This window comes from Rhinolophus sinicus, chromosome 14 (genome assembly GCF_057876585.1).
Source record: "Rhinolophus sinicus isolate RSI-liver-muscle chromosome 14, RSI-T2T, whole genome shotgun sequence".
Classification (NCBI taxonomy): domain Eukaryota; kingdom Metazoa; phylum Chordata; class Mammalia; order Chiroptera; family Rhinolophidae; genus Rhinolophus; species Rhinolophus sinicus.
Window position 1 is genome coordinate 709,157 of NC_142514.1, and position 24,628 is coordinate 733,784.

The 24,628-nt window shown below is 52.9% G+C and overlaps 1 protein-coding gene across 7 annotated transcripts in view; it reads right to left on the reverse strand.

The window, feature by feature from the left end:
* Positions 1 to 24,628, reverse strand: part of GNB1 (G protein subunit beta 1) — a 69,322-nt gene that overhangs the window by 1,688 nt on the left and 43,006 nt on the right. For all 7 annotated transcript variants that reach the window (XM_074334273.2, XM_074334270.2, XM_074334271.2 and 4 more), the window contains 9 exons: positions 21,972 to 22,077; positions 18,156 to 18,194; positions 16,046 to 16,152; positions 12,098 to 12,161; positions 11,048 to 11,210; positions 3,312 to 3,378; positions 2,523 to 2,724; positions 1,623 to 1,839; positions 204 to 318 (listed from right to left, as the gene is read on the reverse strand). In XM_074334273.2, coding sequence (XP_074190374.1) covers positions 212 to 318; positions 1,623 to 1,839; positions 2,523 to 2,724; positions 3,312 to 3,378; positions 11,048 to 11,210; positions 12,098 to 12,161; positions 16,046 to 16,152; positions 18,156 to 18,194; positions 21,972 to 22,028 — 1,023 coding nt within the window. In that variant the 5' untranslated portion in view covers positions 22,029 to 22,077 and the 3' untranslated portion in view covers positions 204 to 211. The remainder of the gene's footprint in view (positions 1 to 203; positions 319 to 1,622; positions 1,840 to 2,522; positions 2,725 to 3,311; positions 3,379 to 11,047; positions 11,211 to 12,097; positions 12,162 to 16,045; positions 16,153 to 18,155; positions 18,195 to 21,971; positions 22,078 to 24,628) is intronic.

The window sequence follows — 24,628 nt, forward strand, 5'->3', positions numbered from 1 at the left end:
GCACAATGAACAGCCTTAAATTGGGACGCAGTCTCAGAGCTGTGCCTCCTACTGCTCCGAGGCACATGGCACCCCCCTTACCGTGGGTCCCAACCCACCAACGCCAGCTCAGAACTCAGCGGGAAACCACGCGGATGCCATCGCACGTGTCCCGAGAACTACATGCAGGACGAGCAGGGAAGGGCACCGGGCTGCCCCCTTACCTGCCGGCTTAGTTCCAGATCTTGAGGAAGCTGTCCCAAGACCCTGTCGCCACAGCCATCCCGTCGTCAGTCACCCCCAGGCAGCTGACGCGGTTGTCATGCCCGGCCAAGACACCTGGAAGCGATGACAGCAGTCACTCTGGGTCCCAGAGATGTCTCTCTCACCCAGTGACGCATTGACACTGTGAGGCAAACCCAGGACCCGCTACAGCCCGTCCTACGAGGCCTGGGTGGCCAGGAGAGGACGCCGGGAAGGGTCTGGTCGGCTGGAAATTAGACTGAAGTCTGAAGCGCGGGGGGCTAGGGCACTTCTGTCTTAGAAACACTGTGGGCACACCTCCAGCCAGGACAGGTGTCCCCACAAGAAACACTGCAGAAACACCGGCAACCAGCCTGTCCCGGGCAGCACGGTGACAGGAACAGGCGCGCACACACACACACACAGTAGGGCCTCTCATAGCAGCTCCTGAGCACTTGCAAGGGTAAGAACTGAAATAAAAAACCCGAACTACCTCAGTCTCAGACAATGACCGCACGAGAGTGTAAGCTGCGAGCTGCCCTTCTGCGTCTGTGACCCCCGGGCCTAGTGCGGGACACAGTGAGGGTCACAGAGACAGGCCTCCCATCAACACCATAATCATCAGCTGGTATCCTGCCCTTCCACAGGAACTGAGGGCTGACTTCAGAGACCCCCCACCCACACCCAACGCCTGCACCCAGCAACGTCACAGCTGCGTGGGGGACCAGCATCCAAGGTGGAGCAGGGCTCTCCACGGCCTCGCTTGGCTTCCAGGGTGCTCAGCCGCACCGTGAACAGGGAGCTGGGGCCCAGGCAGGAGGAACAGGGGAAACGAGAGAAGAGTTCTCCCAGGGCAGGGAGTAGAGCCACCCAGAAGCAGAAGCCAAGGTGAGACCCCACAGGTCCCGGGGTCACACTCCCTCAGCACTGAGACTAACAGAGCGCAACAACATGAGGGGTCAGTCCGTCCCACCCCCAAGTCCTCGTCTTTCGCCCCCCGTCGCGATGCACTTGACACCACCACACCTGCCCTTGCTGTGTGGCCTCAGGCTCTACACCTCACCGGCACACCCGCCTGGTCTGTGCTCCGTGAGCAGGCGACAGTTCCGGCACGCGCGACCGGACGGGAGAGACAGCCGGTGGGGCCTGAACACCCAGCCGCTCACCTGTTCCCGCCAATGTGGCAGACCCATGCCCCTCAGAAGTGCACGTGGGACCCAGAGGCTGGGCGCCTCCAGCCTGTCCCCTGCCCCTGTCCAGGCCAAGCCACGGGGCTGGTAGTACAGTCAGGTGCGCGTGTTCCTTGCCAGCCTGACCGACAGAAACCTACACTGTTCGGCCTGTGTGAGGAGCCACGTGCAGCCTGCGAGACGTGCGGTGGACGGCCCGCGCTCACCCACCTGCCCTGTCGGCTTTGAGCGCATCCCAGACGTTGCAGTTGAAGTCGTCGTAGCCGGCGAGCAGGAGGCGCCCGCTCTTGGAGAACGACACGGAGGTGATCCCGCATATGATGTTGTCGTGGGAGTAGGTCATGAGCTCCTGGTCCGCACGGAGGTCGAACAGTCTGCAGGTGGCGTCGTCTGAGCCGGTGGCAAACGCATTGCCATTTGGAAAGAACTGGAGTGAGGAAGCACAGTGTGCCGAGGCACAAGGTAAATACCGGAAACAGGCCACGCAAGAGCAGGGCTACTGCTGGCGCAGAACCAGACACCGGCCAGGGCAGGACTCTGGCAGGATCCGGAGGCCACTCCACAGGGGCCGGGCAGCAGCCTGGGGACCAGGACATGGGGCTCTGCGTTGAGTAAACTGCAGGAGTGCCTCCAACACAGGAGCACATCTCATCTTAGTGTTTTTCCACAGGAACATAAAGGTGTGGGCATCACCAGTGGGTCTGGGCTGCTCCGCAGGCCGCCAGCAGTCAGGCTGACCCGGGAAGGGACCCCCGGCCAACCAGTCGTGTCCCTGCACGTCTCCCCTCAGGGCCAGGCCCCTCAAGTCTGTGGACAAGCTAGCCTGGCCTGCAGGGGAGCCCCACTTCCCCAGGACGGGGAGCGGGCCCGGGACACAGCAGACACCTCCAACGTCTGTGAGATTCACGGTCTGCACACAGCAGCTGGCCCCCCCGAGGGCTGAGCACATCACACCCAATTTTCTACAGGGATCTTCTGGTAAATTCAGTTGTATTTGTATAGAAAAGAGAACATCTAACCCTAAAAACATTTTCAAGTGATATGATGCATTCTGCACGCCCTGGGCACCAGTCTGACCCCCGACCCACACCGCAGGACCCCAGCACTCACACAGATGGCGTTGATGTCTGACTCGTGGCCGGTGAAGGTCTGCCGACACATCCCTTCTCGCACGTCCCAGAGTTTGGCTGAAGCGTCACAAGCACCAGAGACAAACAGCCTGGTGTCAGGAGCGAGAGAAAGGCTCATCACATCCCCGGTGTGTCCGGTAAACGTGGTCGTCTGCTGGCCGGTCTCGATGTCCCACAGAGCGCTGCGGTAGGAGACATGACAAGCAGTTTCTCAGATGCCCGGTCAGAACCACCCAGGACCACAGGAAACCTCTGTGCTTTTCCTTAAGACAAATCTCAATTCGTAATGCAACTTTGTTTGGAGGGAAACAAAGCAGACAAACGACAATCAGGTGAGTGCTTGGCCACGCGCCTGCGTGACTGTGACCTCCACGTCATCTGAAACCCCAACAAAGAGGGAGCCAGTGTCCCGTTACAGCAGGGACATAGGATGTGGGGGTGCCTGCCACACACACGCTGCTAAGGGCTGGAAGAAGCTCCTGGCTCGTGGCCCAGATGGGGCAGAGGACAGTTCTGTCTGTTCTGCCAGCTCAGTGCCCTCGGGGGTCCTACAGGCTGGGGTGTGGGGATGACACCAGGCAAAGCCATGGCTTGGAGCAACACCAACCGCAGAGGAGCAGAACGTGTGCTGTTCCTGTGCATCAGACCCACGGAAAGCCAAGCCACTGAAAGGCTCCTTTCGCATCAGGCCTGATTAATGTCCAGAATCTCATTTCCTACTTGCCTAGAGCTGCAGACGTGAGGCGAGCAGTGTGAGACGGATACTCACCAGGTAGTGTCTCCAGAGCTGGTGACGATCTGATTGTCGTCCAGGAAGCGACAGCAGGACAGGTAACCTAGAAAACAGACACAATGAGCCCAAGTTGCAAGCACCACGACCCCATGGCCCTGTAAGTGGAGAAGCCGTGGGCAGCATGGAATGGACACCCCTGGAGTCCCACACGTCGGTGAAGACAAACGCCTCGTCAGCTCCTGGCCCCAGCCCCGTGGGTGCACAGGAAGAAAGGACAAACAGCAGTATGTCACGTGCACAGCTCACATGGCCACACCTCCCCGCTCTTCTCAGCACCATGAGTCCATCGTGCCCACTCCCATCCCGCTCGCTCTCTCGCTCGCTCAGTCACTCACTCCACAGGACGTTGTGGGGAGAATGGCGGATGGCCCAGGTGTTGGGGGAAAGCAGGGAGAGGGTGGTCTGCAGAGGCCCCGAGCCCTCCAGGAAGGCATGCTGAGCAGGGTTGTCTTTCCTACAAGACAGAAGCTGTGGTCGCCTGAGCATGTGGGAGGCCAGGCAGAGCCATGGCACCACGGCGGGGGTACAGTGGGGCATGTCGAGACTCCCAGCCATGAGCAGCTTCTGGAACCAGGAAAGGCACAGAGATGAACGGTACACTATGACTTCTCCTCAATCAGCTCTGCTGACCAGGATTCTGCTTTTGTTCCAGTGAGTGACCTTGAGAACCAGGAGTGAGTGAGTGAGTGAGTGAGTGAGTGTGTGTGTGTGTGTGTGTGTGTGTGTGTGGCGGGGGGGTGAGCCTCGCTGGAGGGCGTGGGCCCACGGCGGCTGCATGTCAGCAGGCGGGGGAGACACAACAGCATGGCTGCTCCTGTGGGCATTAACTGCCAGGCCTGCCGTGCCCTGGAACCTTGTCCCCAGTCCACACCAGGGCACGTGTGATGCTGCATGAGTCGGTAAAATCAGAAGCAGAAGAAACCCACCGAAGGGTTCAGATGTGGAAAGTACAAGAATACCGGAAAAGAAAGCATTCCTCTAACAACTATTACTGAACTGGCTCCCAAAGAGAGAACACGAGGAGATGACAATTTTGAAATACAGGTCTGTGCGTAGAACAGAATGTGTGCTCACACATGTCCCGGAGCCCATCGCACGGGACAGGAGCGGCCAGCGCTGAAAGCCAGGCCCACAGCGACCCTCGCCTCCATCAGCCGGGCTCCCCGCAAGAACAGCACCTTCCGGGCACACTCATCTTCTCAGGGAACTTCCCGATGCCGCCTCCTGGGAGCACCCACAGTAAGGTGACCCCCCACAGGTCCATGACCCTCAGCGCACTGCCACCGCCCTCAGCCTCCACCTGTGAGCACAGGGGTCAGGGGCTCTCCTAGGTGTTGTGCACGAAGAGTGCGACCTCAAAGGCCACCTGTGTCCGCCCTCGGGTAGCTCTGGCCCAGCCACGCGGTGCCCTAGACCCAGACCGAGCGCTACAAGCACGGCTTGAGCACTGCGACATGACCTGGACTGAGCAGGGCCTCAGAGGTCAGCAAGCATCGCTGCGACCAGCAGGCAACGGGAGGGAGGGCTGTGGGGCGACCCCTCCCACGGGACAGTAACTGGCACCTGGAGTCAAGACCACGACGACTCCCAGGGCGCGTGCAGTGTGGCCGTGGGGCTGAGGGCGCAGAGCCCTTCCCCCTCCCAGCACACAGGACTCATCCCCAGAGGGCAGGAGGGAGTGTCCAGGAGGGCGGCCTCCAGCTTTCATTTTTTAACTTCCTGCAAATAGGATCTTTCAAATATATCACTTTTAATGAAACAGGGTCCGGGCTGCTGGGTCATAATCTTGTAATTCATTTGGGTACTTTTTGTATTTTGGGAGGGGAAAAGCAGTAAAATGGGTAGGTAGCATGTTTTACAAACAAACTTTCTCTCAGAAAGAAGTGGAAACCAGTACCGAGCACCACGCCCAACAGCACTGAGACAGGAACCCATCAGATACAAACACAGTGGTGCAGCCTGGTCGCCCCGTGTGGGCACCCCGTGTTTCCAGGACGGACAGCCGCCAGCAGGCCAGCAGGGAGGCAGGCTTAGAAACCAGAAAGGCTGGGCTCAGTTCTCAGCGTGGAGACTGCCCAGAGGGAATCCCTGTAAGTTCTCTCAGGAGCCTGTCGGACCATATGAACTGGGGACAAGTCCAGAGAACTGTTGGGAGAAACAGCTGTCTGTGCACTCAAGAGATTCTCAAAAGCCAGTGGCTACCATCTTTATTATTACTGAAGAATGCACAGCTTCCCTGAGGTGTGTGAGAGAGAAGTCACCTCAGGTGGAGAGAGCCCCCTCCCCAGGTGTGTGTGTGTGTGTGTGTGTGTGTGTGTGTGTGTTGTTACGTCAGGTGGAGACAGCCTGGTGGAGGGATGAGGTGAGCCAGGACAGAGCAGGCACTGAGGTCAAGGGCACGTGAAAGGCATATGGAGGTGCCCGAGGACGGAGGTGGCCATCCAGGCTGGGCCATCCAGGCTGGTCTGGTGCCAGAGAAGCAGACACACTCTCTTCTTTACCTGGAGGGCGCGCTGGTGACCCATGTGCCCTGAAGCCTGCCCACATGCAGCCCAAGATCACACCACCCAGCCTGCTACCTGATCCCGAGGCAGTGGGACGGCAGAGAAATCCTTTACCTCCAGGAATCATGTCTGTACCCGCGACAACTGGAAACTGCCCAAATGTCCAACAACGGGGACAAATTAGCGTGCCACACGCTTTAAAAATGACACTGCAGTTCTGGGTGAGAGCACAGGTCAGAACACAAATGAAGGTACTCTCGCACTCCGTTCCTTGCGTGACCGCACGCTGTACCTTTAACCCGACCACACTGTGCAGAGCACGGGAGCCTGGCTGGCACTGGGCACAAGAGCAGGCGACAGTCCTGCCCGGGCACTGCCTCTGCGCTCGCTCGCGGCTCAGCTGCAGCGGGACAAAACCAACGGCTGCTGTAGTGGCTGCTCGAGGGATGGACCGTGTGGGCCTGGCCCCGAGGACAGGCCACGGCTCCCCGAGGCTGCACAGGCGCGGATGGCAGAGGAGGAGTGGAACGCGTGTTCTTGGAGACGTTTGGTGAAGAGGAACGAGAGAGACTGAGGTAACGTGAAGATCAAAGTGAGGAAATGCCAAAGAACGGTTTTATTAGGAGGAAGGCCTCCCAGCACCCCAAGCGAGGCCAACTCCTAACTGTGTTCCGCTGAAAGCTGGACTCAGCGTGAACAGACGCGGATGGGAAAAACCTTTAGGGCCACTGGCACTCTCAGCCTCGGGCTTTTGGCAGCACTCGGTAGGGCTCACCATCACGAGGACGTCTGACAGCCCGATCTGGACAGTCACAATCCTGGCAGCTGGCGGGCAGCTGTGGAACTACCGTGGCCAACAGCGGGCATGGTCAAGATGCATGGCACCCCTGGGAAAAGGGTCCTCTCTGCTGGGGAGACTCAGCGGGAAGATGGACAGCAGGTTCACGGAGCCACCTGTGGGCTGCGGGCCGACACGCTCTGATAGGAGGCGTCGCGAGGCCCCACCTCACCGGTGTCAGGCAGTCTAGGAGGTCGTAAGTGAGCAGTGGGACCCGAGTTCCCCAGGCTGTGACCACAGAAAGCCTAAATCAGATGTCACATTTAACCACCCGCCAAAGAGCAGCCCAGCTGGACTCCTGGAGCAGAAGGACCTCAGGCAAGGTAAGTGCGTCCACAATGCGACAGGAGGTTCAGGGAAGAAGGAACCTCTGCGCTAACCCACGGCATCTGCTATGAAAACCACCTGTGAGAGTGGGCCTGGCGCCCTCGGCAGAAATGAGCGCTGCTGTCAGTACTCACTTTTCACACATAACGTAACGCCTCTGAACTGCTGCTTCCACAGAAACAGCTCTCGCTAAGTTTCATCCTCCCTTGACGTACGTAAGTACAGCAGTAACAGTGTCTGTCCCGATCACTGCGTTTACCCCTCACTCTGAGATGGACTCTTAAAAGGCAGAACTCCAACCAGACCCAAAGCGCCTGATGTTTCCTCTGCAACCTACCGGGAGGGTCTTCCCTTCACTGCACTTCACAGACAGTTTTCCACAAACCAAAGGCGGGACCCTCCACCATAACAGGGCTACAACCTGCTCACTTAACCGTGGTGACGTGTGGAGAACCCACAACACCTTAGTGCCAGCCGCGTGGCTCAAGAGCTTCCAAAGCCCGAGCAGCCAGCTCCAGGGAAAGAAGCTTCTCCTGGTTCCATGTGGGCCCTTCTTTTCAGGGGAACAGCAGCAACATAGCCCTAACCACCATGCACCTCCTGGTCGCTGACCGCAGGGACTCCCGCCCCGAGACTGTCAGGCTCTGTCACGAGGGAGGCAGGAAGCCTGCTGAGGGCACGGCTCGGGTGAAGTGTGTGGGCAGCTGAGTCTCTAAGATTCGGAGAAATGTCTCCCAACTCTGGCTTACCAAAGCGTTCGGAAGTCAACACTCAAGCCCAGAGGGCAAAGGGCCCAACAACAAGCTCTAACCAGCAGACACCGCTCACACCTTTACCTGCTGACTGAAGTGTGACTGGTGTAAGTTATCGCATTGTAACCTCTACTGGATTGGAGCTGACAATTGCATCTCCTATCTGAAGACAGTCACACTCTTAAAGGACCAAATGTTTTACACAACAACACTCAGCTCCCAGAAGTAAAATTTCATGATTCATGAAGGAAACCAAATATCTAAACTATTCCCTCTAATAACTAGTTTTATTTCAACAAACACAGTGTTAAAAAATCCAGAAGCCTCTGATTAAACATGGGAGCTGACACACTGACCCTGATTAGAAACGAGACCGAGAACGTCTGAGGTGCAGTAAACACAGCATGCCCCAGTTTACAAGGACTGGCGGGGGGCAGCGGTTTCCAGCCCCAGGAGCAGCCTTCTCCCAGACAACCTCTACGAGCTCGGGACAAGCAGAAAGACAAATCTCTAAAGGAACTGGCAGCAGAGGCGGACAAGTCAGGGAGCCCACAGGGGAAGACGGGAAAGGCACTGCCAGACACAGGCCCACACCGGCAACACCCACGCGGCTGCACTACAGACCTGAGACCTGTGGCCAACCTGCTTGACAGCCCGTGGTCAGAGTTCTGGGCAACCGCAACCAGAAAGTGAAAGGAGAGCCACAGGACGGGCCCGTGAGTCAGCCCCCAGCTGCCCCACACCTGGCTCGCACATGAGCAAGTCAGAGCCGGCCGATGTGGCCCGGCAGGGTCGGGCTGCTGCCGGATGGAGCAAACACCAGACCAGCAGAACACAGCAGAACCAGCCTCACAGCACAACAGCGATTACTCAAGGTGCTGAGAAACAGGGAAATGCCACCCCTACTCGAGGGAAGAGAGCCCCACCAGGGCCAGCCTCGAGGATTCGCTACTGGAAATGGAGACAAGAACTCTAAAGGCAGTTCTTGGAGCTGTGCTCAAGGATACCCACGTGCTCGTAATGAACACAAGACAGGAAATCTCAACAGAAAAATAAGCACTATTTTCTAAAAAGCAAACAAATTCCAGAGCGAACATGAGAACATCAGACGTAAACGGTACTTGAGGATACCAACCACACGGCCCTGAGGACAGACCTGAAACACGCAAGTCTGGAAAACAGACACCAGACAGACGCACAGCAGCAGAAGGGACATCGGGTCTGAACACACACCTCCTGGGCATGACGGACAGACCACAGCACACGAAACACACGGGAAGACATGGCCGAAAACATCCCTAGTTTAGTGCAAGACAAAACCTACAGGTTCAGGATAGTAAAGCACAAGAGATACAAAGAATCACACCAAGGACATCACAGCCGAGCCATTAAACAACAGAAGGATCTCGGAAGCTCTAAAAAAAAAAAAAAAGTCAACTCAGAATTATATGCAACAAAAACATTCTTTAAGAATGGAGGAAAACAGGCATTTTCAGAAAAATGGAAACAGAGAATGCAGTTAGCAGACCCGCACGAACTGTGAGATTTGATAAGCAAGTTCACCCAGCTGAGGGGCCCCTAAGAAAACTCACATTTTTACAAGGGAGGAAGAGCACAAAAATGGTTCCCATTTGAGTAAATGTCAGACTCTAAAATTGCTTCAAATGGCTCCAAATGTTTAAAGGGAAAAATGTACCACGTGTTGTGGGGCTCATACCACTTGCAGACGCGACACCTCCGAGAACGTCAGGGGCCTTCGCGTTACGTGAGTCCATACAGTGCTAACTGGGAGTGGGCCACGAAAAATTATACACGGGCCCTGTAAGCCCTTCACAACTCTACACAGACAGCGCAGAGGTAACCAAAGAAGTCAACAGATAAAGTCGAATTTGAAAAAGTCGAGTAAAAGACAGGAAAAAAGGCAGGAAAAGTCCCCAAGAAGGCAGGAACGGAGGGTAAGTGCTGAAGTGATGGAGCTAAATCTGCCTGTACCAGCGTCACCAGCTGTGGGAATGAACTGGACGCTGTGCAAGGCAGAAGCACCACCCACATGCTGGCCAGAGGGGGCTCTACTACCCAACACAGTCAAGGGGAAAGAAAAGGATGGGAAACACACAGCAGACCGTAAGACGGGAAGGCTGGGCCAGCTACACTCACACCAGCCAGGCAGACTTTTTCTCATCGTGACACCCGGGGCCATTCATCAGGAGGGACCACAGTCATCAACGTTCAGCTTCTACTAACAGAGCTCAGAATGTCTGGGTGAAAACGGACAGAACTGAAGGGAGAAACAGGCCATCCTCAGCCTTTCACGCCCTCCCTCCGTGCTTCACAGCGATGAGCTGCAGGAGCTCCGAGCAGAGACCAGTCTCACTCTGCCTGCCACACCGAAGACACGGCCAGCGGGGGCGGACAGACCCCACTTCCCCACTTCCAAGTACAGCGCAGGGTCAGCATGAGGCTTTCCTCCATGAAACACACATCTGGATAAACCTGTCAATGTGGAAAGGATACAGAATGCGTTCCCTGAACAGAATGGCATTTAAAAAGACAAAAGATATGCTCTCAGCCTGCTCAAGTTAACAGACGAGCGTCGGAAGCACGGTTCTTGACTCCATTAGTTACGGCCACTTCTCGGGGGGCCCGTGAAGGAGGTGCACCTAGTGGGGTGGGACTCTTAGAACTGAGAATATAGCCACAGAAGGAAATACCAGGACAAGACCTTTTCAGAAACACTGTGCCTTTTGTCACGAATAACCTAAACTACACACACCACCCAAACCGTGGAGCTGGCTGTGTTCAGAAGACCGTCAACAGCCCCCAGGACTCTGTTCTGTTCCCTCTGCAACAAGAGTGCTGGTGTGGAGACGTATGAAGCACGAGAAGATGCTCAGTAAGGACACACACACACGCATGTAAACACCTGTATGCAACTTACACGCATGCAGATTTCCCTCAGGAACCCCTTGTGGAAAGGTGCTCAAGATGAAGAGGGTTAGGAGATAACACACTGAGCTGCGAAGCTGACACAACAGGAGGCTGCTGCCTATGCAGGGCGGGGCTCAACACCCGAAACCCTCAAAAACGGGACACTACAGTGACTTCACGCCAGAGGTTTCTTACTGGTAAAGGCCTATCAACGCCTGTCCTTGATTTCACTTTCAAAGTATTTCTGGCTGTTATTGCCACCAGTCTCATTAAACAGTTCCTGAGAAGAGGTACGTGTCCGAGCACAGGACACTCCAGGCATGCAGCCGGTACCACCCAGAGGTTACTGGTGAGAGCACGTACCTGTGTGTCCGGCCAGCTCACGACTCACACGGACATTCCCTTCTCGAGTTTTCAGATTGTAAATGGAGCAAATGTTATCCAGGCCACCGCAGGCCACGTAGTTTCCAGAAGGGGCATACGCACAGGTCATGACCCACGAAGAACGCAGAGGGATGGCATGGACCTGAGTGACAGAACACACGTGATGCAACGAGCTCAACTACTAAAATTAATCTGAAAACAATTTACACCTGTGGCCAGTCAGGTAAAGCCATGGTTTAATGAGAAACCCAATGCTGCACAGCAACTTAATCTATGGTTTTACTCAGGTCCTACTTATGGTTCGACAGCCACTTAGGTAAATGGTAGGACAGCCTCCTCATCAGAATTGTGTATTAAAATGAAAGCAGTTTCCTTTAATATTATTTAAAGGCACATCTGCTCATAATAAATTCACTTTATCTTAGAGAAAAAAAGAAAGCATGTCTATAAATCATTTACAAAACACATTTTTACTGAAGTGACCAAACTAGACATTATTGTAACTAATCCTCCTTGTGCCTCAGACAGATTTGTTATAAATACTGCAGTATTTTATGCACATTTAGCATTCTCCAGTAAAATACAACTGAATTTGATCTTTTAAACACGTCTGGAACAACGATAGTACTTTCTCATCCACTATGATACAAGCTTGGATTAAGTTTTTAAAAGAATTTCATTTATACTTTAAAGGATAATGTCTTTCAGATGATCCCTTGTAAAAACTAGTAACTGCATGAAAAGCTGTATTTCTGCATTTTTCACTAAACCGTGACATTTCCCAGACTGAGGCCAAACTGCAATCCCGGTGTTCCAGAAACATGGAGGAGTCAGTGCCGCCCACCTGCTCTGTAGAGAGCCAGATCTGGTCAGCAGGAGACCCTTTACGTGTGCTGGCCCCACGATTCAGCTTCTGGCTCGCAGACTTTGGACCACAGCCAAACTTGCTATGCCCCCAGCCCCTCCTGTTACAAGTTTCACGTGAGTGGATTCAGGCTGTTTCCAGGGAAGGCATTTTGGGGTCCCTACCTTGTTTGTGGTGTAGCTGTCCCAGATGATAAGTTTACCGTCCTGTGAGGCACTAACCAGGAGCCTGGCGGGAAGGACAAGAATACACCGTTAGTATGACAGCGACACAGCACTCACACACAGCCAACCAGTGACGACAACCACGTGCTTCAATATTACATTTGCTTCAGACAAAGCACACTTGTTTACAGGCAAAAAAAAGTTCTAGCTGTTAGACTAACAGTGACAGCACGGAAGACAGTGCTCAGACAAAAGTTCAGACTCGAACACGTGGTCTCACATGCAGCTGGTCACCAAGGCCACCTGCTTGGTCAGCTGAGACTGGGACATGTTATAACTGCTTGTTTGGTTTCTGGGTGTCATAAATCAAATCTGAGATACACAGATCTTTCGAGAGCCAAAGGTGGTAGGAAATACGTAGTATGCAATTTCTGTTCTATTCCGAAACATGGAAAGCCTAGATGTAAAGGAATTCGCTTTTAGATATTCCAAATTCCTGAGGCATTTCCCACCAAAAAACTCATGAGAATTCCCCAGACTGAGGTACTGGAACCCAGGTGTCCTAGACACACTAAGGTGGCCCTCACATCCCACCTGCTTTGCAAAGCGACACAACTACAGCAGACTGGGCCTGGTCCAGCAGGAGACACTAGGAAGTGTCACGAATCTTTGTCCTGACGATTTTCTTGTTCTGGGCAATGGGGCTAAGTTTGGGATCTGTGTGCTGACAAGTGGTCCGGCTGTGTCTGCAGAAGTAAGTCGGGGTACTGCAGAAGGAGAGCATGACTATTGGGCAAAGGAACATCACGTGAGAGTTGATTGTGGGAAGTGCAGCTACTCGTCAGACCCTGGGACCTCCTCCAGGACGTGCTGTTTTCAAGGAACAGAGGGAGGGCCCTGCAACTCCACCAGACGTGCCGTTATGGTGAATGATGACAGGACTATTTCTAAGTTTAAAGCGTTCATCAAAGTAGGTTTTAACCGTTTCAGCCACAAGCATATCTGGCTTCTTGAACTGATCAAAATCTGGAGGTAAAACTCGACACTCTGATAATCTGGACACTTTTCATCAAAACGTATGTTGGGACGCACCTCGCACAGCCTCCTTTTCACAAGGAGGCAATGATGAGATTGGAACAAGCCAATCCCAGCGCGGTCATAAGCCTATGCCAGGGCTCAGGTGAGTGCAGGCTCCAACGCCTGATTTCTCAGATGCAATGTCTTCAGGAGACTGTGGCATCGAGGTCGGTGGCCGCTCTGTCTGTCAGCCTCCAGCACAGGCTGTCTGGAAGTTCAGCACCAGCACAGAGCGGCTCACCCCCAAGGGTCACCTTCAGCAAGGCTCCTGCTCAGAGAGCTTAGTGTCTGCTGACTCGCCCAGGTTTTAGTGAGAGAGACAGATGCGCAGCGGCCTGATCCTCCGCAAGGTGAGAGAAGACACACCTCTTCATCCCAGGGGGTAGTTGCTGGGGGACGAGGTTCAGAGCTGTTGGCTAAGCAGCCGTCCGCTCCCAGGAGGCAAGCACCCACCCACACGCAGAGGCTAGAGTGTCCAGGAGGGAAGCAAGGGCTCCAAGACACTGAGCAGGAAGCCCACGTGCCAAAGACGACGGCGGGCCTCGAGCCTCACTGGGTGAGCTGGGTTTCACGCGCAGGCTTTAGAAGGGAGAAGAGTTAGTTCGTGTTGTAACCAGTGGAATGAAGGGTGAGTCCATCTACTGTAATACACTGGTAGACACTTCACAAGTGTTTCCATCACACCCCGGCACGCACGCACACCGGCCCGCTGTGGGCCTCTCTGGCAGCCGGCAAGACCAGCTGCTCATCAGTGCCAGGCTGTCAGCATCCACAGACTGTAAGAACGTGCCAAAATAACTGCTGTTTGTTAAGTTACAGCCCTGAGTCATGAAAAAGAATACAAGCCGCATTTATGAAGGCAACAAGTATGAAGATGACGAAAGCAGAATGTACACCCAAAACTAAAAGAACAATTCTAGACTTTCTACAAAAAAAATCTCTGAAAAGCTCTGGATAGAGAGGTTCTCCTTAATATCATTTTGTTTTCTTTTGTTTCTGATTGTAAAAAGGAGCCCCTCCTGCCCAAGAAAGAGATGGAGACCAACACAACACCCAACGGCTCCCATGGGGTCCCCACGCCAGCCGTTCCGTAGGTGACTCCACGTAGGTGACCATGACCCCACGTAGGTGACCGTGACCCCGAACCTGAGACTGCTTCTCAGGCTCCCGCTGTCCTTCCTGCCGACCCCAGGGCTTTCGGAGCACAGCTCCTCTCGGAGCCCTGAGGCGGAGTGAGCAGAAGGGCCTGCACCTGCTGATGGGGAGGCCTGGGCGCTCTGGTCCCCGCCCGCCGTCCAACCTCACCCCGAACCCCTCCCTCCTCAAGTCCACTGCTCCAGCCACACACTTCCGCGTTCCCAGAACACAGCTGCATTGTGAAGTGTCCCCTCTGTGAGAAGCTTTCCAGACTCCCCAAACTAAAGCCTGGCTGTTGGAGGAGAGCACATTTCTTAGGGAGCCAAGAGAGCTACCAGGCTCCGAGTACCAGACTCCTGAGTACTGGGCTCCTGAGTACCAGGTTCCAAGTACCAGAATCCTTAGTACTGGGCTCCAAGTACTGGACTCCTGAGCACCCAGCTCCAGAGCATCAGGTTCCTGAATACTGAGCTCCTGAGTACCGGGCTCCTGAGTACTGGGATCCTGAGTACCGGGCTCCTGAGTACCAAGGTCTGAGTAGCAGGCCCCTGAGTACCAGGCTCCGAGTACAACCTGGCTATAGCACTGTCTATCACATGTCCTGGTGTGATCAGGACATTGATGCTCCCACAGACGGAGGAAAAACCAGCTACTTCTGACAAGTCTAAGGTGGATCGATTGGTCTGGGCATTTTTGTTTCCTTTTTTATTCTTTCTGATTACTGCCATCGTTAAAATGATCTAAGCTCTCATCTGCATTTGGAATTGCACAGGATATTATATACAAAAGACTAAAGATAGAATCGTTTGTTCCGTAGCTGTTTACACTCTAACGCAGACACTTCAATGAACAAAGAGGAAACCGATCTGAAAATTCCACTCTGACAATTAAACATGAAAAAAATGCTATTCAAAGAAAGACATGTGAAGAACCCTGTGAGATATCTGAAAGAACGTTAGAGCCACAGTCACACGGCATTTTATTTAATTATTTGGGTGGAGAAGGAAGAAAAGATGGACTTTCCCATGGCCTCTAAGGAAAAAGAAGAGGGCTGAGCAGATTTTGTTTCCGCAATGCTGCAGGTTAAGGGGAACGGGGTGCAAAGAGGGGAGGGACGGGAGGACCCGGGGCGCGCTGGAGATGAGCCTCCGGAGGACAAGTCCAAATCAGGGGCAGAATGTAAAGTAGAGACAATGAACCCACAACGGGGCAGTGGGTAAAAGGAGGGGGACAGACAGGCTGGGGAGAGGATGCGGCCGCAGCCCAGACACACACGCCCACTGCCTGGTGTGGGCGCAGCACCTGGGACGCACAGGGCGCTGCCCTAAGGCTCCACATACTGCATCCTTCCGGTACTGCCTGGGGCCGGTTTTACGACCCCTGAGCCAGGACACTGAAACCAGGAGAGAGAGAGGCCAAGAAGCCATGAGAACAGGCTGCAAAGAGGAACCAAGCACAGAGAGGCGGTGACTTCCCCACGGTCACACAGCTCTGCGCCATGGAGCTGGGACAGCACAGGTGAGGGAAGGTGCGTTCAGAGCTGCCGTGAACTGAGCAGGGTGGGGAAGCAGTGACCGTGTACACGCACCCCAGGTCTGGAAAGACAGGAGCGTGCACCTGTGACACTGCACTTGGGCTGCCCACTACGCGCTGCAACTCCCCGTTCTTTCCTGACCAGGCACAGCCCTGTGACTTCCCCCAATAGAGAGCAGTGCTGGGGCTGCAAGCACACACCTGGAGTCGGTGCCCCAGTGCATGGCGTAGATCTTGGCCAGGTGGCCCCGCAGCGTCCTCCTGGTACGCATCTGGATTCTTCCCACGGGGTCGATGTTGTTTGTGATCTGAAAAAGAAAAGCTCCTGCAATCAGCCCTGTGACGACGCCATTGCCCACCTCCTCCACACCTACCCCACCGGCGGCACCACCGCCCTCACTGTGCCCACCCCAGTCCTGCCCGCCACCCAGGCAGCTCTCCATCCATGGGGACGTGCGTTTACCACGGCGCCTACCTTCCTTTCATGGTTCTCGTTAAGTCTCCTGCTCTACCTGGTCATCAGGACCATCTGTGTCTCCCTGTCGGTCCCCCCGTGTGACAGGCACACTGCTGGCCCCCAGGGGCAGGAACCCCTGCCTCCCTAGCTGTTGCTCACCCAGCCCAGCCCCTCCCACCACCCTCAGTCGTCACAGCCCCATCGGCCAGCAGCCGCACAACCGAGCGGACGGCCTTGTGCCTGAGTCCTGCTCACAGCCCTCGGGCGGCACAGCGACCAGGGCAGTCCTTCCGTCTCCGGGCTGGCCCACGACACCGCCTGGGATGCTAACCTGCTGGGCCGTGCCAACAGAAAATCCCGGGTTGACAAATGAAGTACGTGTGTCACAGCAAGGGGTCCAAAGTGTAACTGCGAGTTCAAATTCAAGTACTGTGTTTTCGCCATGTATAATGCACATTTTGCTCAAATTTGTGAGGGGAAAATAAAGATGCACATTATACATGTGTCATACCAATTCTATATCTATGTAAATGTTTTTAATTCTTTTATTTATGCTTATGAGTTAAAAGTGTAACTCTAGAAATCAATAACAACATACGTATACAAAACACTACCCTGGAACATGATCCGTTTTGTTGAACTTACGACAAAGAGCTCTTAGACTTCTATGAGGCGTAACTATTGTAAATTTGTTGCCAGTACATAAAATTTATTGTACCTCATATCTGTTCTTGTGTTTTGTAAGTATTTATTACATAAAATTTTTTGTACCATATGTTAAAAAATAAATGCTAAAATTTCTTTACAATACAAAAAAGAAGTACCTAAATGTAAACAAATAAAAATTTAAATTAAAAAATTAAGATTTTTTCCTCCAGAAAGTTTTGGGCCAAAAACGTAGGTGCACATTAGACATGGCAAAACACAGTAATTCTATGCAGCACAATTCTTCCTTAACTTACTGCTTAAATCCAATTAAAATGCACCCCCTAAAGCATTAGGACACTGAAAAATTAATCATCCTCCATAGTAATATAATTTTTTCACATTTCTGTTCAATTCTTTGGACAAACGTCATTTTTTAACGAGGTGGAACTCGGCATGGTACAGGACTCGGCCCAGTGGCACCTAACGCATTCCGTCTCCCCAAGAGGAGCGTGCCCAGCAGCGCTGCCCTGTCTTCGGTTTGTGGGGTCACAGCTCTGAGTACGTCATATGAAGGGAAGCACAAACCACATGGCCTCTGTGCCCTCGTCTCACCAGCACCATGTTTTCTGTCCCGGCTGTGGCGGGCATCAGGACCACGTCCCTTTTTATGACTAACACTCCCCTGTGCCACCGCAGCCTGCGCACCCACTGCGGGAGCTGGCTGTTCCCCCTGCGGCTGTTATGACCAGTGCTAAGAACCATGCGTCCACGTCCTCGTTGGAGCACCGGTTTTCAATCCTTTTGCGTGTGTGTCTAGGAGTGGAATCACTGCGTCATAATTTATGTCTAATGTTTTGAGGATCTTCCAAACTCAACTCTAGGAACAGAAGTTCTGAGGCAGATTTTGTATAAAGAGAGGACCTTGCAAATACTTCATTTGAAGGCCGTAACGGTATCTGACAATACAGACCTCTAACAGTAAGTACTCACTAAGGCGAGAGTCATATTTCATCTTAAAAAACACCACCACCATTCCCCACACCTAGCACGGGAGTGACTTGTGAGTGCCAATCTCCAAGCACTGGTTCTCCCCCTCACCGTGTGGAAGCAACGAGAGCAGAGCCCATCCCAGGGGTCCCCAGTGGGGTGCTCCACCACACACCAACCTGCAAGTCGGGCAGCGACTCTGCGTGAGGTGGTGCTTACCTGAGAGAGAGTTGCGTCCGCACATGCTTTTCTAGCATCCTAGAAACAACAACGATGAAGGGCAAATTAGTCATGTTCCTCATACATCAATCCCAGGTCCGCACACCAACGTTTCAGAGAGCCTCTATGAACCGTTCGGAGTGAGGGCAGGACGTGCAAGGATGGCACACCCGCCCCCTCCCTGTCCTCGCAGCCCACAGGGCAGGGCCATCTGGGGACTACACAGGCACACAGACCCCACTCAACACACAGCCCACAGCGCCCAAGCATCCAAGGCTACACCCATGACACCAGAAACACAGCCTGTGCTGGGAAGACCCCAGACCAACCAGTGCTGCCTCCTCTCCTGCCTGCGGAGGCCCCATCCCTGACACACACCTGCACACAAATCTCGCTCTGTCTTGTAACAGCCCAGGAGCTGGGGGGGCCAGAGAGAAAGTCTAAAGAGCACCAATGGCCAGCCCAAAGAACTTTGCTTCTGCAATTGTGTTAACTGAGGACTCTGTTTTCAAGCCAAACAGTTGCTCTTGCTAAACTCTGTGGAAAAGAACGAAGGCTCTAATGAGACTTTCTGGCTCTTCTATCCTGTACATGTTTTCTTATCTATGAAATGACCTTGGGAGACAGGTAAGTACTACAAAGGGATATACTAAAGCTAATTAAAATGTTTCATTATCCCTAAGTAATCAAAGTTACTAAAAAATGAAATCTTGAAGTCTCAAATTAGTGTATATATTTTACAAAGAGAGCCATACTTTATGCAGGAAAATGAGGTAATAGCTTCGAAAGGGTCAAAATCCGAGTGTAGGAATAATTTCCCAGGAAATGACCGTTTCTAGTAAGAAAAATGTTTCCTTATGCAGTCACCTGACCGCCTGCTCTGACAGCGGCAACTGGCCACGCGATGGCCCTCACACACCGGGGAGCGCGTGGGGTGCCCCAGGAAAGGACGCCCCGGGACCAACTGCCTCACTGCTGATGACCTTACTTCATGAGGCAACGGGGACACTTAACCACCGAGAGCGCAGGAACCTATTCAGATTGTCATCATCAGTGTATCGAAGACCCAGGCCCCAACCGCAACTCTAATCATGCTATTACATGTCACTCTCTTAATTCATGACACAGTAACGCAAAATCTTCCGTGATCTAGCACTTCTCTGCCAGGAGGAGGTGGAGGGAGGGGAGACGGACAGGGGCAGGTCTTGCATCAACGAACTCTACTCGTCAAGTACTGGGTTTAGTGTTTATTTCTGAATACCACTTCTGTTGATGTTATCTGTGCATTCTAATTTTCAGAAAGAACAACAATTTGTTAAACGGAAAAAACAAACCGCATGACTTAGGAACTCGAGAAGTTCAAGTGGATGCGCCCCGACACTGTGTGAGCCGACTGGTAAGAGGAAAAGACCACCTTCAACACCAGGCACAGGGAAGTTCGGTTCAGTCTTCACTTCAGCCGACAGGAGCCTGTGTGTACGCGCGTGTCTCAGAACAAGCACCTTTCACCTCCCACAGGGCAGGAAGGGTCCATCCAAGGGCCACGTCTCCACTGCTGCCTAATAACCGGCACCTTCTAGGTTCATTCCCAATTTAACGGGCTGGTGAGAACGTGCATAACAGGTGTACTATTTAGTGCACAGGCCTCTGTACTGTTGGTGATGAGAAATGTCACTGAAGGTAATAGGTCACCTGTGTCCCCTTATACTGGCCGCTTAGTTCCTCATCCTGCTCGGGCTATACTGCAAGCCCCCGCTCTGCTCAGCCACCACACGGCCACACGCAGGACCCTGTCACACAATGAGGCCTGCTGCGCACAGACTGGCAGTCGCTCTGTAAACGAGCGGCACCCGTACATTTCGTGGTGTTTTCCTTAACCCATCGGGTGGCCTGTGTACCTGAAGGCATGCCACACTCTAATCGGCATCCCTTTCAGAGCCCTGCTTCCTCACACATCAGTCAAAAGAGGATGAGAGCCCTCTGGGGTCTTGAAACTTAAAAACAAACCTAAGAAAGAAAGCAGCCCCACTCAGACTCATGGACCATCTCTTTCTTTAAGAAGCAAGCCATCCTTGAGCAATCAGGAAAAGGGGGTTTCTTTCCTTCCTAAAAGAGTCTCCCCTTTCTGTTGTGTAATGGGCTCGCACAGCCCCTGTCGCCTGCACTGTGCAGACACAGCCTTGGGGGCCACAGGCCGGGTAGCTCAGCCGCTCTCCTGGGACTTGTTCCCACGGGGAGCCAGGAGCCACGTGAGACTGCGCGTGCAAGCTGCATGTGCCGTTCAATGTGAGAGACACACTCAATTCTCAAGACTTAGTACAAAAATGAAAGTATATGTTGAAATGACAATGTTTTAGATACAGTTTGTTAAAAATTAATCCCACCTGTTTCCTTTCACATTTTTAAACTCCACATGTGGCCCACATGACAGCCCTGCCTGCACTTCGCAATGTAACTGGGAAGAGACGTGACGTCAACTTTCAGCCTGTTTTTTTCCAAATATGGTTTCACCTCTGCCATGCAAACTCTGTTTATCCACTGTGAACGGGTCTGGATCCACTCTTGATGAACAACAATTTATAGTTGTCAGAAAAACACAATTCTGATTTCTATATTCTAGAGGGTGGACAGACATGTAATGTTAAAACAGTCTGATCAGAGCAAATTAAAACCACTGAGTCTTCCTTATTTTTATTGAGTGTATCAGGTATTTTAAATGGTAAGAGCTGAAAACTTCTTACAGTGAAAGGACATTTTCTGTTTCCTCTCAGGTTGCGCATCTCAGACAATTCCACTATCTGTTCTCAAGCTCACAAAACAAGTTGGCTAAAACGATGTTGACGCTTCTTTCTCCAATTACCACTCGGCCTTCTGAACACGACTGGTCACTGAGAAGGAAATAATGAGGCTCCACCAGGACACGGTTTAGACCCGACTGAAAGGTGATACCGAGAGGTGGCTGACGCCTGGTGGACGAAGCGGAGAACGGCTGAGCTGCAGCCCTTCTCCCCGGACAACCATCTGCCTAAAGGTGCTGAGACGCGCTTCTTGCTGTTGAGTCCACCGCCTTCCCTCTCATTCTTCATATCGAGTCTGAGAAGAGCAACAACGACTCGTGGGAAATGTTTCTCTAGAAACATCCATTAAAAGCACAGCCTCCCAAAGTAGGAGGAGAGCAGAATTCATCCCTTTAGGCCCGCTCCTCCTCCCTTTTTCAAAGATCCTGGTTCCGCAATGTGACATCCTACGTCAGTGACGGAGTTCAGAGTCTCAGAACCCTGTGAATGTTCTTTGTACAGTGAGCTCAACTGTGCAAGGCTGTTTTTATGTTCGGTGAGATGTCTCTGCTCTAACAGCCTCGCCAAAGATGTGGACTCCGATAACACCCCCCAGGAAACAATAAATCGGGCGCACCTAAAACACTTGGTGTTGTTGGTGTTAATACTCTTATTTTTAAATAAGTTTCCTGCCCTCAACTTAACAGGCACAAAGGAGGGAGACAGACACCACACTCTATACAGTGACCAAAGGAAAGTCACAAAGCAAATTCCCAGCGTTAAGAAAAAACGTACAGGAAGATGTTTATAAACTCTACGGCAACATTTTACACGTAATCAAATAATGACCCACTAGGAAACAATCCTGGGGTTAAGGTGCCAGACACAGTATCTGGCAGTGTGATTAGCATATCCTGGGGCAATAAAGATTCAGTTTAAGTACAAAGCACCAGTAGACATTCTGTAACCCATCTTGCCTAAAACAGATAGCGTCTGCCCTAAAATTCAAATGATTTAAAAGCACACACGAGCTACGTACTCTAATTTGGTTTTTAAGCTGCTCGGCCTCCTGCCGTAACTGGTCAAGCTCACTCATCTTCTGATCTCAGTGTCTCGCTCCAATGCCTCCGCAAAGAATCTGAGATCTGAAAGACATGCAAGCAAAGAAAAGTTAATAAACAATGGCTGAGCAATTCATGAAGCAGGTGAGAAGCGGAAATTGCAGTTCTGAGAGTCGGAGCACCGCAGCATTCACCAGGACTTGTACTAAAATGCCTCCCTTACCAGGGGCTGGTGAGCAAAACGCGCCCAGTTGTTCGCTAGCTTTGTACAATGACAGTGTCTACTGGTTTCCTCAAAGACGGCGGAGGGCTGAGAAAGGAAAAGGCTGTGACGACGCATTTTTCACAAAGGATCTGGGTCTCACCAGGGAACCCAAGAACCTAAAACTGACATTTATTTGTAGACTAGCTCTCACGTGAAAACCCTGGGCTATCAGGCCAGGAAACGGGGCACAGTGGCAATCTGGCAACCAAGTACCTCAAGCCACATCAATGAGCTTGCACCCACGCCCGCCCAGCTGCCGGCTCGTTCGCACAGCAATTGCAGGAGGACCTGCGTGGTGCCCTGCGTGGTGCCCTGCGTGGTGCCCTGCTGGCCTCTGGCTCGGGGACAGGCTGCTCCCCCACCAACAGGGGCCCTGGGAGGCCAGCGGACTCAGAACACCCCCTAACGCCAACAGGCACAGGCCAGGCAGCCCTGCGTCCACGCTCGGCCCTGCCCCACACCCTATCTCAGCAGACAGCACTCCTGAGTCAGTCAAAACAAAACCATGCTGTTTAACGAGAGACTTATTTTCCAAAAGAAATCTCAGATTTGGGGATTGCATTTCTGACCCCGAACATGGCTGTAGTCAGTCATAAATCTGATCAATGGAGCACAAAGCTGAAGATAGAATGATCCACATCTTTTAATCACTTAAGAGCACGTCAGCTCCTACATGAAAACACGGCTTATACAAGGACTCCGTCTCCAATGCAAATACACAGGGGAGTATTTTCCCTCACAGGTTTCGTGTAAAAGTCATAGGGTTAATAGAACACCACCAGATATTTAACTAACAGTGCTTGTTTATTTTCTTGAGATTGAAACACACCTGGGGGGAATTACATGGATGACCCCAGAAGCTCAGCTGTCCCAGTTCCTAGTCTACATAAGCTTTCCTACTCTACAAAAAGCATTCCAAATAATTGTTCCACGGTCTCTACTACAGAAACCTGACGTATATTTACCGCTGACAACAAAAACATCACTCCCAACGAAAAGCATCTTGGAAGGTGAGATCTAGTCCTTGCTCTCGCCTAACCCAGTCACTGCTAGAAATGCCGTAGCTGCTTGGGCCAGCCAGGCGGGAAGCAGACAGACCCCAGAGAGGCAGCTCACGTCACCAGCACTGGACAGCCACCAGGAAAGGCCTCGCGGAGCCAGGACACCGCAGAAGTGGGGCCTGTGCCCAACTCCGCAGGAAGGCGACCTATGCTGCCAGTCTTGGAAGTCCCTCTGGCCAAGCGAGTTGTCTGGAAAGGCCTTGCTGTGAGCACACTAAGGCAGGACGCCTCATGGGGGCTCCCCAGACAGACACGGAGCGGCCACACCACGGCCATCTCCCCCAGGTGACCACACTGATGCCCTCTCTCGTGTCCACGTACACACACTATGGACTGCACCCATGAGCGTGAATGTCTGAAATACTAACAGTGCCAAGAGAATACGAACTAATTTTCACACAGAAAGCCGTGGTCTTCTCTCGGGCCCACAGACTGCCTGCAGCCCTGTGTGCCATGTGTCAGCCCAGGCACCACTCACCTGCAGGTGACACACGCGCCTGGATGGCACCGTGAGACCGGCCTGCAGCGTTGGGGGCAGTATGATTCCAGCACCTCGTGTTAGAGTCCTTCTTAGTCTGTGAACAAGCTTCGTTATTCAATCCTCCCCAAACCAACAGCTAATGTCGGCTTGAGCCACCCCAAATTAAACTCAGTTTTAGTCTACAAACATAACTTCTGCACTGGTGGCTCAGGTGGTTGGAGCACCGAGCTCCTAATGCCAAGGTCACCAGTTTGATTCCCACATGGGCCAGTGAGCTGCGCCCTCTACAGCTAAGATTGTGAACAACGGCTCTCCCTGGAGCTGGGCTGCGGTGAGCAGCCGGAGGCCGCCGTGAGCAGCCCTGTGCTGCCATGAGCGGCCAGTGGCCAGCGTGAGCGGCCGGCAGCCGGCAAGAGCCGCCGTGAGCAGCCGACGGACTACCAGCAACCAACTGCCTGAGCCGGGGGGAGCGCAAGGCTCATAATACCGGCCAGGGAGCTGTGTCCTACACAACTAGACTGAGAAACAACTTGAACTGGAGTGTGTGTGTGTGTGTGTGTGTGGGGGGGGGGTCAGGGAAAAGGGGGAGGAAGAAAACAAAACCTATTGTTAGGCATTTAAAGTTTTGAAAATTACACGGACTATTCTCCATGTATAAGGTGTATTTTTAAAAATCAAATCTGGAAAAGAAGTTTCTGGAGGGGGGGACACCCAGGGTCTCAGCACGCTGGCCTCTCAGTCACCCGGGTGGAGGGGCACTGTTCAGGACCACCGTGACGTGGTGTGCGCACATCCACAGGGCAGCCCCCTTCGCCCTGAGCTGGGACA